Genomic DNA, 13,082 nt, shown 5'->3' on the forward strand with positions numbered 1-13,082 from the left:
TACAAAAGAGTGCATGCAGGTGTTCTGTGTTTAGAACAATAATTAAAGTATGTTATTACATAGTTAGTTTAATTCCCTCTTGACTTCAAGTTGAAATTATAATGATGCATGGTTTGAAGTGCCCAGAGGACACTAATATCCATGCCACATGGAGTGCGGAGGGGAGGGGAAAGAGCAGTATTAATTACTAGTTCATCTTTGAATTCTAAATATTAGCATAAAACAAGTCTTGCACTAACCATTAATGGGTCTTCATGGTTGTTACATACACTTCAAAAGAGGCAATCTAGCTACACTTTCATTAATGCAACAAGAAAGTGTACATATAATGGGCTTAATTTATCTTGGACTTCTTCCAAAACTTTTGGAAAGGAGTAGGATGTGGAGACTTGGTTAATATCAAGTTTGTCTGAAACAGTTCAAAGGTGGTAGGAGGGCTGAAAGCTTCAGCTTAAATCTAATAAAATGATGTTAAGATGGTACCCAGCTGTCTGCATGGTATTGTACAGGTCTCTTTCCAAATGACTTTTTTTCTCTGTTATCTAATTTCATCAATACTTTCTTCTCTTCTTTGCTATTGGATTAACTGAGTGGATTTCTGCAAACTGCTACTGCTAGTAGCTTCAGCTATGGTGGAAAGGACTGTATCTTAATAGCTGCAAAGTCATGGAATTATCTAAGATGTAAATAGTCTGTTTATTTCCTTCTATGTAATGATCAGGCAGAATGTCTATTGAAACTTAATTTTGTCACCCTCTGTCTAAAACAGTGTTTTCTGGTAGGTTTCCACCTTATCTTTTTGTCCACTGAAATAGGATGCTAGCAGAGAAACATCTGCTGGAATTGCTGCTCTTTTGTCTGTAACTTCTGATTTAATCTTACTTTTTCATCTCAATTAAAAATCAACACCCTTTGTTCTCCCCAAATAGGATGGAAGGGAAGTCTATTGTTTGAGGTTCTAGCAGGTTTGTGGGGTTGATGTACGTGGGGTTCATTTCAGTTTCCTTCCTGCTGCTTCTGCTCTAGAACCGTCAAAAAGAGAAACAAAATCTGGGGAGGTTACGCTAGGTTCTCCCATCTGAGAGGCAGGTACAATACAAACTGTGGCACTTGTTTGACTACCCTCAGGATGTTGTCTCTTCTTTTTGTATGGTGGTAGTATAGCATACCAAATTCTATTGTTTTGGTAGCTGTTATATTTAAAAGAATTTTGTTTTGGTAATTGGCTTTTCTGCTATCTGATTTCTTCTAAGGTATAGAAGGAAAGCTTGTTGATGCTATTTTATATCCCAATCTACTTTCCAGAAAACCTCACTGGAACAGGCACATTAACACCTATATCAAAGGATATTTAAAGATGGGTTAACTTCTAATCAGATTGTGTAAAGGTTTAGTGTATAGAGATGTGTTAGGTAAATTAACTCGCAGAGGGGAGCTGTGGCATTAGGAAGGATGATTGAATGCTTTCAAGCACTGGTATTGGCTGGTTGCACTAGCTCTTTCGTGTTCTGCGCTCATCGTTAGCTCTGATCAGCTATTGAAACAAAGCTAAGGGATGAGCAGGATGGTTTGTTAAGATTCTGGGTTTAGGTGGATTTTGCTTTGTGTACTTATCCTTCCTTACAGTGTCAGTTCTTCCACAGCAGTCATGTACGAACAGAGCATTGCAGCGCTTGGGCAACTGTGGAAGAGCTGGCAGTTGGGAGAAGCTGTCCTTTTTGGGGCCTGTTTTCCACATGCCTAAAGCTTTTTTGTGGGATGCTAGGGCTCTGTCCAGCAGATCTGAGGATCACCTCTAAGATGCAGCCAAAATCTGCCATGCTCTTTGTAGATTGGAATGTGTGTGGTGGGGTGGGCTTCCTTTGCATAGAAGAAAAGTTTTACTGAATTGTTGAGCAATAGTGAGTTTCTGGAAGTTTTTTCCCATGACTTGTTAGAGACCTGAAGGAGAAGGTCTTCTGTTGGTACTGACCAAAATGCTTAAGGTGTTTTTTTCCCTACTGGACAGTGTGTAAAAGTTCAAATCAAAAAGTTTACCTGAAATAGGTTTACCTCAGTAGGTATGGCTCCGAAAGGCCTGTGATGTCTTAATTCCTGCTTTCCCACCCCTGTTCCTTTTCATCTAAAGTGTGTTTCCTGAGGTCACTAGGATTCTGATCTTGGCTCAAATTCTCAATCTGTGGTGTCTGAGCCCTGGACTGAGCCTATAGTGACTGTCAGGTACATTGCTACTGAGGCAGTCCCAAAGTGCTAAGTGGATGTATCTACTGTTTCCCTTTATCAGGAGTACTGTAGGTATCCATGCAGAGTATCTAGGAGCATCTGTTATAAATCTAGGCAATCAATCTGGTTTGCTCTGAAGAAACTGAATCTTATTCCTGTAGTTTGTGTCTGGGATCTTGAGTAATGACAAGGATTCCTTACAGTATTTGAAGATAGGTTTTACAGATAGCAGCGTTAAATTTGAAGTGGTTCAGTCAAGTTAGGGAAACTTCTGCAATAAGTCTGTGACTTTTCTTTTGGTTTTTTTTCCCCTTACAGCTTTAAAGTTCTAACACTTTCTTGTTAGCTGGTATTTCCAGACTGTCACAGATGCTCTTGCCTTCACAGCTTTTGTGCCAGTCATGCTAGCCTGATCTTCACCCTTCCTATTCTATTCTTCCCCCAATTCCCCCTGGAGAATATAGGTGATACTTTGAAAGCTGTTTTTTTCCTTCTTAGACTGGTTCCTGAGGGACTTGAGAGGTCCAGCTTTTAATGGGGGAGGCATTTCTTGCTTGTGCTTCAGCTAGCGTGGAAGAACATGTCTGTCTGGAACTGTGATACTTGGCTCGGTGACATATATAGACAGTGCAGAATCAATTTCTTAGTGGAGTAAGAGTAGCTAGGAATAGCATCAGCCTTCATCTATGTTACACGGATGCCAGTAAGGATTGGCTTTGACGACTGTAAATAGAATAGCTGAAGTTCGGAGAAGAATTGCATAATTATTTAGTTATTTTGTTTAAACCTCAGTTTAGTCTTCCCCAAGACAAATACTGGTTTTCTTATAGTTAAACCAGGACTTTTATCACAAATACGCTGACAAATTTTTGTGTGAAAAATTGCTATAAAATCAGTAAGCTTAGTATTTCACTTGGCACTTGTCAATCTTCAGTAAGTTAATAAATGATAAATGCTTGCTGCATTTCTCTTATCTTGCCTTGGATGACAGTTTGTTCTGCTTTGTGTCACCTGACTTAATCACTCATAAAAGACTGGATTACATTTTCCTCAGGGGAAGTTTCAGAAGCCTATAGTCCTCTAAACCTTTATTCCAAATAGTAAGATCTCCCAATTAATAGCTTTAGCTCAGCTTGTCTTTTTTCTGAATAGCATTTGTTGCATCTACTGCAACAGGTACGTGGCTTGCTATGCATGTATTGTATTACATGGTTTGGTGATTTTTGCAATTATCTATTTCATGTGACATTTCACTATTGCAGAAAGGAGAAGCTTGATTAGAATTTTCAATTACAACTTCTGTCATGGCTTTCAAAGAGGAGTTCTGAGGTTTAATTATAAATCTAATTCAGAACTGGCTTTTGTTTCTCCTTCCCTTTTTCTCCTATAACATTCCTTGGTCACAATTTTGATTACCCTGGGATAGATACTAATGGCTTGGGCAGGTTTGTAAGATTCTACAGTGTAAATTTTTTTTAGTAGTCTCTCTTTTTAATGTTAGCCATCAAAAAAAGTTGAATACTTGCTTCAGAACAGCACCCATACTGAAACCAGAGTTCAGGGAACATAAGCAAATGTTCATGGAAGTCTAAGGCCAAGATTATGGAAAATTTCTTTTCATTCTTCCAAGCTTTGTTTTCAACCTGGGAACTTCCTGAACTAGTGATTGGTGTCTCTGAAGTATTTGTGCCAGTCTGCCCTTGGACCCACAAAGCTCTTAAAACCACTTTGCCCTTAAGCAACCTGTGTAATGTTTTGCCAAGCTTTGCATGAAGTGCCATCTTATTTTATTTCTTTTCTTCTGACCATGGCTCCTGTTAGCTTAATTTGATGCCCCTTAGTTCTTGTCAAGAACAAGAAAATGGATGATCTATTCCTAACCATCCCCAGGGCCTTTTATAGCTTTGTAGACTTCTATCACATACTCCAGTTGTCTCTCTGCCAGGCTGTGGAGTTTTGACCAGGTCTTTCATTCCTTTCATCAAAATCATTTGGTTCTCTGTTCCTTCTTGTTGCCTTTCTCTGGACCTTTGATTTCCAACATTCCTCTCTTGGGGGATGCTATTCATCCCATCTCTTGGGGGAGGGAGAATGGAACCGAACTGCTTCCCTCCACCTTCAGTTACAGAATCACACAGTGGCATAACATTAAATGTCTTTTTCCTTGCTCTTCCCCTTGTTCTCTAGCCTCCCTTTCTAGCCAGGGTGCGCTTTCCAGCTGACTTCTGAATGTTAAGTAGTTAAGACATGGATGAGGGTGGGAAGCAGATCTCTTGATCAAAGAAATTGTGTTGAGCTTGTGAAGGAAACTTGCTTAGCTAGAAACAAGCTGGCTTTGGTGGATTGAAGGAGTAACTGTTTATGGAATTGATAAGTCACAAGATGTGTTTTGTGAAACCTTGTTTATCAATACAAATTTGCATAGAAGAAGTCACAATTGTCATTAACTCAGGATTATATGAGGTTCGCTGAACATGTGTTTACATTCAGCAAGGTTGGAGGTTTAAATGGCAAGATTTTAAATATTGTATGCCTGTTAGGACAATTGGCACAAAGAATTCTTAAAGATACTGTGGAAAGAGAAAGAAATGATCAGTAAGATTAAAATGTGTATGTGTTAGTCGAAGAACTGGTTTCCAGACCTCCTAGAATGCCACTATTCTAGTCACTAGAGTAAAATTGTAGTTACCAATCGTTCACCTAAGATTAAATTGATTATTTTTTTTCATGAGCATTGTGCTTGCTCAGCCAGTTGGCAAAAAAAAAATAATAATTGTCACCCTTGATGTATTGATTAGTTTTATAAACCAATACTTTTGTTGAGACTTGTGGTACACAGGAGATGCCTAGAGGTGGCACAGGCAGAAGGCATTTGCAGTAAAATAGAAGTGTTTCAACAAAACTGGTAAATGTGGTAATGATAGCTTGTATTGGTATTAAACATCAATATTGTTGTCGTTTCTTGCTGGAAAGTCTCAGCAAAGGCGAGTTATCGCAGGAGCCCTTGTACCTGAGTAGCTAAGGCTTCACTGATGGTTTGGGTTTTGGTTTTTTTGTTTATTTAGTTCTGGAAGCATAAGGAAAACAAATTATTTGGAAGCCAATCTGATGGTGTTTGTTCAAATTTAAGTGACCACAGTTGACAGCTTGGACTTCAGAGTTGGAACTTAATCTCCCCGATTACAGCAGAGATGTGTATATGCTGGAATCAGGGGAGGGGGGATGGAGTAGGGTGGGGATGAGTAGCAGACAGCTATAAAAAGCAGAGGCAGGAATTACTTCTATTCCACAGGACTAACATTGCTGCTATGTGTGTAATGGTGAAAGGCACTGCTTTAAAACAGGGATGGGCTCTTCTAGAACCTTAGTGTCCTGTGAGCTGAGAGTAGCTAGCAGATGAGCTTTTCTTCAGATGAAGTCTTAACATGACTGCTGCTGGGTCAGATCTCCTGCAGTTTTTCTAAATAAGAAGCAAATGACTTGCTTCTGGCTCTGTGAAAACTGTTAGGTGCATGCTTCCCATTCACTCAAGGATGCTGCTGCTCTGCCTGCAGCAGCTGTCTGACAGAGGGTGCAATCAAAGGTCAGGGCCAGTACAGAGGTATTGGGAACATATACTCGTCTCTGAGATGTCATTTGTCACAAGGTTGAATTGGCTGAGATTTGCTTTGAGTTTCTGTCTAGGGTGCTAAATTAAGAGAAGCTTGTGGAGTCTTTCTTCTGTTGGTTTAGCTTCTCATATGTGGATGGAACTTCAGAGAGCTTGCTGTTTGCTCTGTATGTGGTCTCTGGTGACTGCATTAATGTTCTCCCTTGAGGAGCTCTAGTCAGACACATGGCATTTTGGTCTCTTGTGACATACCTGAAAATGGGTCATTGTTTCTACAGGCTAATATGTGACTTCAGATGATTTTTAGAATACCACAGCTAAAACGTTTGTTGTCCCATGATATATCAAGACCCCCTTATATCGAGAAGCTCCTGCTGCATTCTGCCATTGCAGCAGGATCAGAGTTATCTTCAAACCTTCACTTGAAGATCTTCCTACAGATATATCATCTGGTAATGTATGTCATGATCTAGTAGTTTGATCCTCTTGGAGAGAAGCACATGGTGCTCCTGTTTCACAAAGCACTGGGCACTGCCAAATTGATGTTGTAATACCTCTTTGAGTCCCTCCTTGAAGTTGTTTTATCTTTTAGATGCATGCAGCTGGTTGCTGGTAGGATTCTTCCACCTAGTTGATGGGTAATTTTCTTTAACTGGAGGTGAGTCCCTACCTGGGTGTTAAATTTGATATATTAACTTCAAGACTGGCTCTGACTTATTCACCTGTTGTTTTCATTTGTGCTTCTTTTGCAATGAAATGAGTCTTAATAGTCTAGACATCTAGATTTCCCCCACCACCCCCATATGCATACACACATACACACCCCTCCAGTTTTGACTTTGCTTAGTTTGGGGGAGGAGTGGAATGAAGTGTTCAGACTCACGAAGGTGGAGATACCAGCCTGTTGGCTGTTAACCATGGCAAAAAATACCCCACTCTGCCCCAAACTTTTGCAGACTTCCTAGAGATTGTCAGGTGGGGCTAGTTCATAAAGAGTTCCCCTCACACAACAGTAGGGCTCCAAAGTTTGTAAATATCATCCTGCTTTTGTGACTGGGCCAAGAGGAGTATAACTGCAGTAATTGCTCTCAAATAGAAGGCTTCAACTTGCTCAACTGCTTTCTGCTATCTGCTGCTGATGTTTGCAGTACTCTAACCCAGCCTTCCACAGCACTCCTGACAAAATGGGATTGTTTGGCCCTGGTTTCCAAAGGGAAAGCTTGTGTTTAGGACTTGCTATGCTAGTGGTGCTTACTTCTCAGATGAAAAAATGAGGGTTTAGAGGATGGGCATCTTTATGATTTTGTGTGGTGGAATGGCCTCTGCTTTTAGCAGACAAGTTCTTGCATGCGAGTGTGGCTGAAATATCCTTCAAGTCTCAAAAAACAGCCTCCTTCCTCCCCCCCCAAAACCAGGGAGCTTTTTTTCCTTCAGTAAAGGTCTCCATTATAATGTCTGCTTCTAAAAGATCAACCTGCAGGCCTGTTCCATCTGTCTGCCCTTAAACCTGTGTTGAGGACGAGTCCTGGACCTTCTCAGAATCTTTCTTCATTTCTTCCTTACTCCCTTTGCACTTCTAGTTTATTCATGAGGAAGTTGTAAGAACTTGCTGCAGAGCTCCTGGGGAAGGAAATGGAATATGCTTGCCTTGAAGTCAGCTTTTTAGGCTGCTTGGGGGAGGGGGAGAGGTGCTGCAAAAAAAAAAAGGGGGGGGAAGCCCCCAGACCTGTGCTTGCCTCACTTGTCTGGGAAACCGAGTATGAGAGTTGACTGTGCTGATCAAGACTTAATGGACTTGGTTGTAAGAAATATTGGTGATGACTTACTCCAGAAGTTAAGAAAATGAGACTAGTAATAAGAATAGTGATATGCTGCTGTTCTTCGACCTGCTTTTACAGTTGAAATGTTCAAATACAAATGTTGCCTATCCTTGATTGAGGTTTGAAAGGAAACTGTATTGACTGGTGATGAGACCATGTGTTCACTGTGTGAGTATGGAACAAGAAGATAAACATGGGCTCTGGATTTGTTTAGGAGCCATGCTTTTTTCTACTTCATAGCCAATTTCTGATTTCTTCCAAGGTTTTTCCCCTGTAGAAACTCCAGTCAGTCCTTTTATTCACATGAAATTGATAATTCTTTGTCTGTTGGAATAAAAGTATTTTAATACACAATAGCATGTTATTGATGGAGAAAAAGTCAAGTACTGATTTCAGCTCAACCTTCACTTTTTGCGTTTTTCAGACTTTGAGTTGGAGAATATAAGTTCTATACCTGACTGAAAATGCTGTCAGCAGATTGATCATCTTTCTTGGGATGAAAAGTCTAACATGTCTGGTTTGCCAAAAAAACCCCACCTTTTGAGTGTTGATTTGCAAATATCAAGGTAATAGTAATAGTTCATGAAACGACAATGCCAAACCAATATTACAGGTCTTGTTTCCCCTCTCCCCAGAAAGGAGGTCGCTGGGATAGTATGGGGAGTGTTTTGTTTAGTGTAAACAATGGAATAATGCTTTGAAGTTGCTTTTGTCAACACCAATCCTGAGAAAAAACACAACTGAAGCAGCATCACCAGGATAAACAGGCTTAATTTGTATCTTTCCAAACTACTTGGCATATCTGTTTAGTTAACTCCTACAAAATGGTTCTTTCATAAATCTGTGCTCTTCTGCAGAAGTGTGCTGATGCTCTTCTGACTTGTAGCCTTTAACATCTTCTGGTTTTTTATTTGATGAGCACAAATGGTGTCTTGTGTTTAATTCTGTCTGGAAGATAAACCTAGACACCGAAGTCAGTAGAATCTATTTTCAGTGCTGTATGTTCACCCCCATCCCCTCCCCCTCCAATCTGTGCCATGGTCACTTTTAAAATATTTTCTAAATATTTTGCTAGTACTAGTTTAAATGAATAATAGATACTACTTCGCAAAGCTTTTCTTATATATAAGAACAGGCTGGAATATGCATGTCCTGCTGTTGTGAGGTGCTAGTCATATCAGCCTACGGCAAGAGTTCTGCGCAAGTTAGAAATGCGGGTGTGGTGGTGTGTGTGTTTTAGGTGGAAAAGACTCATGAATTTAGGCCATTCTTAGGATACTTGTTACTTAGAAAATATAGAGTTTTCTATCAGATTTATGCAGGAACTTGAACACACTTGTATCTGTATCAATAGCCTTCTTACCTTAAATAGCTCTTAAGCTAGCCTGTTCTTATTAAAGATACATCAAAGAGCCAATACACCACTGGATGATGTGATGGGTTTAATGATTTGCAGTATGGCTAGACATTAGATTCTGGACAAGAGCTAAATTAATGTAAGTTCTGTAATTGTTTTCCATATGCACAAATTAAGACGGACGTTGTCTGATGTAAGTATCTGTGCCTCAGAAGAGTTACTTGCAGCTGGTGCTAGCAAAAGTTGTGCTGGGTTGTCTTGTGTTAGACTTGCTGTTGAAAAGTACAGAGATGACTAATGCAAACCAATGGTAGAGCTTTTATAAAATGGGTATGTCCATTACGTAAGTTAAAAATAGTCTTCAAAATTTATATCCATTAATGTTATTCAGCCTATAGCTCTTACTCTGGTTATTGGGCAGGGTTACAGTATGGGTGAGTGTATGGATATTAAAATTTCCACTAATAAATGTTTTTGATAGTCAAACAAATGTTTCTGATAGTTAAGCAATAACTGGAAAGCTCTCAGGGAAGCATACCATGAATATACTCAGTAACACAGACACTTTGTTCTAAGTTTTCAGCTGTTCTCTTAAGCAATGTGCAAAATTCTAAAGAATTTAAGCAGATCTAGTGTAAGACTTGATGCTTGTGGTGGTGGGAGAGAGGGGTTTTTTGAACCAGTAGTTTAAGGATCTGTTTCCAATTTTGAGGTGTAGTAATTGCGGTGTGACAGTCCATCATACTACCAGGGAGAGGAATTCCTCTTCAAAGTTACTGACTAGCTGGAGGTGAGGAAGAGGTAACAAGCTGTGTTGGTAACCTTAACTGTCTTCTCCAGAGGTAGAATAGCCACAAAAATCAGTTTATCATCTGGTTACATTCTTACTGTCTGTTAGGGGTTTTTAAGGGTGACTGTGTAACTGTCAGTAGAAAGCAGGAAGTTGCACAACTGAGAACTGTCCCAGCTGAAACTGATCTTCCAGTAAACATGCATTTGTCTGTCAATACTGTTTACTGCCATTTGAATAACATCTCTAATCTGCAAGTGTGACTACAAGCCTTCCTAAAATGTTACACTCCATGTGCTTGCTCATGTGTAAATGGCCAAGTGCTAGCCCGTTAGCCCATAAGTAGACGTGGGGAAATGAGCCTATGGGATGGCAGTAAGTGAAAGGATTTAATAGTCTGGGTCTTGTCTTTGTTGTGTATGTTTAAGCTTTTTGTAGATGGGCTTATAGTTCTTGGTGGTCACCAGTGGGAGGATGGTAAAAGCAAATGCTTGAGATCAGGCCTGTGGAATCTGGGGCTTGCAGAGCCATGTCCTTACCCTGCCTGCCACGAGGAGGCAGCACGAGCTGTGCGGGCTGCAGAGATCAGTTATTTGGCCACAAATTCAGTTGTTCCACATCTTGGAAGAAGAGCTGTGTGCCAGAGTCATAGTTGCTCGTAACGTACTATTTTCTATAAGGCACTAGAGGGATATTTTCAACTCCAGAGTCTATGCCAGCTTAGATGGTCAGATTTGCCACCATGGAGCTATGGGGCTCCTTATTTTAAGCATCTTAAAATTGGTAGAATGCTTCTTTATCCCTGTTCATACCTTCCAGCATGAGCATGCTGGAACAGTGCCTCGTGTGGAACTCTCTTGATTGACAAAAATTCCCTAGCATCCTAGGCAAAGATACAAATCTGCTTTCAATTGGAATGACGGGAAGGCATAGTTGACTGATCTGTTTCCTAAGACAGCAAGTCCAGCTTAAATTTTTTTCTGCCTTAGCCTGTGTGGGCAGTCAGATGCAACAGCCAATTTGCAGTAGGAAAGACCAGCACTTTCATAAGATCAGTAAGTGGACATCTGGAAGCACTTGAGCACAATTTTGTACTTCTAATACAAATCAATGGAACACAGGAAAACTGAGGGATATGTTAGAAGATCAGTTGTTAAAAGCAGGAGAGGTGGATAACAGAGCTTTGGATCATGCACTGATTTGCAGAATTCTGCCTAGGTCAGCACTTAATTTTGATGCAAAGAAAGGAGACTTGCAGTTGCCAGAAGATAAGGTTACAGCAATACTATGTAGTACCTATTTTCTGGTAGGATTCACCCTACATTTATTTTTCAGGTAGCAGTTTAGGAGAGGGGTGGCAGGTAGTGTTTTCAGAATACAGTAGGATCCTATGCTGCTTCCCTAAATGCTGAGATTGGGGTGGCAGGGGAGAGCAGGGAGTTGGAGGGTGAAGCTACTGAAATGCTCAACTAACATTTGTTTTCAAAAAATTTGTGGAGTTATGAATTGTGCTATGTTGTCATACCTTAGAAGTAGAGGCCTTTGCTTTCTCAGCTGATCTCTATCAGTTGGCCTTTTCTAAAGGCAGTTCCAGCTCAAGTGTGCTGTCCAGTATAGTCACTGCTGAGCTTCCTTTTTCCCTCCTTCCTTGAGTGTAATAATGGAATATTGTCTTCCCTAGCATACATCTGAAGCTGAAAGTACAGAAGACATTTTTCAAAGGCATAGTTTGTGGTTTACATGTTAACGTAACTAAGCAATAGAAAAATACACACTCGGTTAAGTGCACTTCTGAATAGACTGATTCCTTGCTGCAGTCATGAAGGACCTCAGACAAAGAGCCCTTCTGCTTAGGGTGCTGCACTGATCTGTTCCTGCTGCTGTTCTAAAATGGGGAGATTTCAGTGTTATGATCAACTCTCCTTGGTGGGGAGGCGAGTGGCATACAAAGCACTTACGGGTTTTCTCAAAGTAAAAATATACATCTCTTGATGTAACAGTAAAATAGTTCTAAGCACTCTATGAAAGATAGCTGAATTCTTACATAATCCTCTTCCTAAAATGGTGCTCTTAATTTCTTGGCTCAATGTCCCCAGGTCCATGTGAATTCATAGGTTGTTAGCCTGTGAATTCTGTGCACATTAAGGCTTGGCTCTGCTGTATTTAAAGAGCTTCAGTTTTTGGTGTGGCTTGCCTCTAAGCACAAAGATGTATACTTGAGGGTTTTAGGATAGTGGTGCACTAACTCTTTCTGTTGTTGGAGGTTTTTTCCTCGGTTTTAAATGTATGTGAGAATCTTGGTGTTAACTTGGACAAGTTGGAAACTATCAAAGCTGAAGGGTTTGACAGCTACTCTTGTTAAAACAGGTAAACATTACATGTATGTGTAAGGAAACTTTGTCCTAAATAAGTTTAGTTTTTGAATATCAACATCTATCCTGTATATTTGGTCATAATCCCAAGTAAAATGCCTGAAGCCTAGCTTTAGTGAACTAAAGCCTTCATGTTTTTTCCAAATAATTTTAAAACTGTCTGAAATAATGCTTTTCCTCTTTCCTTATGGGGAAGTATAGTACCAAGTATGCTTCCTTTAACAATTATGTTTCTGCCGTGTCTTTTGCAGGTCCTTTTTTCACACTACCCCTTTCATGAGAAAAGTCTAAATTCTTGATAGATGCAGGGTAGATTTTTGTATGTTTCTTCTTTACATATGTTTTTCTAGAAAATAACAAACAGATCTATTATATAGACTGATTTTTCATGTGCTTCCTAAAGGATGGGTCTGATTTTATTCCTTTTTTTGGTCTTCAGTTGCTTAAGTCTTAAATATCCTAGCTGTTTCCCAAGGTTCAGAACCCCTCACTTCATTCAAATGTTTTAGGGCTATTTCTTAAAAGGATTTCTGTGGCTAAGCAAAGCTGAGCATTAGATGCAGTAGGAGGAGAAGAAGAAGAATTCAGTCCTTGGTTAGGGGAGAGGGGGAGGTATGTTTTTGTTTTGCTGTTAGCATGTTTTGCCCCACAATTTTTAATGCTGTTATATTTCATGCTTTCAAGAAGATGCCTTCAAGGGCTTTCACATGACAGCAGAGAAGTGAAATTTTTAACTGCTTTCAGTTGGCTTTCTTGTAGCAGCAGTATCTGCTTATTGCAAATCACTGTTTGTGTCTGTGGCAGTAGTATTTTATTCTATCTAACTGGTGTCTTGTTTCTTTTCAGAGATCATTCACATTAATAATAGAAGCATGGGATTGGGATAATGATACAAAAGGTGGTGAGTATT

The 13,082-nt window shown here is 39.9% G+C and overlaps 1 protein-coding gene across 3 annotated transcripts in view; it reads left to right on the forward strand.

The window, feature by feature from the left end:
• The window catches only part of JAG2 (jagged canonical Notch ligand 2), a 72,943-nt gene that overhangs the window by 14,564 nt on the left and 45,297 nt on the right, over positions 1 to 13,082 (forward strand). Inside the window, exons 1-2 of one of the 3 annotated variants that reach the window (XM_075029679.1) lie at positions 8,082 to 8,219; positions 13,019 to 13,073. Coding sequence is in view for 2 of the 3 variants with exons in the window: in XM_075029677.1 (XP_074885778.1) it covers positions 13,019 to 13,073 (55 nt within the window). In the remaining variant the exon portion in view is untranslated. Of the gene's footprint in view, positions 1 to 8,081; positions 8,220 to 13,018; positions 13,074 to 13,082 lie in introns of those variants that run through there. The other 2 variants (XM_075029677.1, XM_075029678.1) reach the window with 2 other exon arrangements.

Source organism: Buteo buteo, chromosome 6 (genome assembly GCF_964188355.1).
Source record: "Buteo buteo chromosome 6, bButBut1.hap1.1, whole genome shotgun sequence".
Taxonomy (NCBI): Eukaryota; Metazoa; Chordata; class Aves; order Accipitriformes; family Accipitridae; genus Buteo; species Buteo buteo.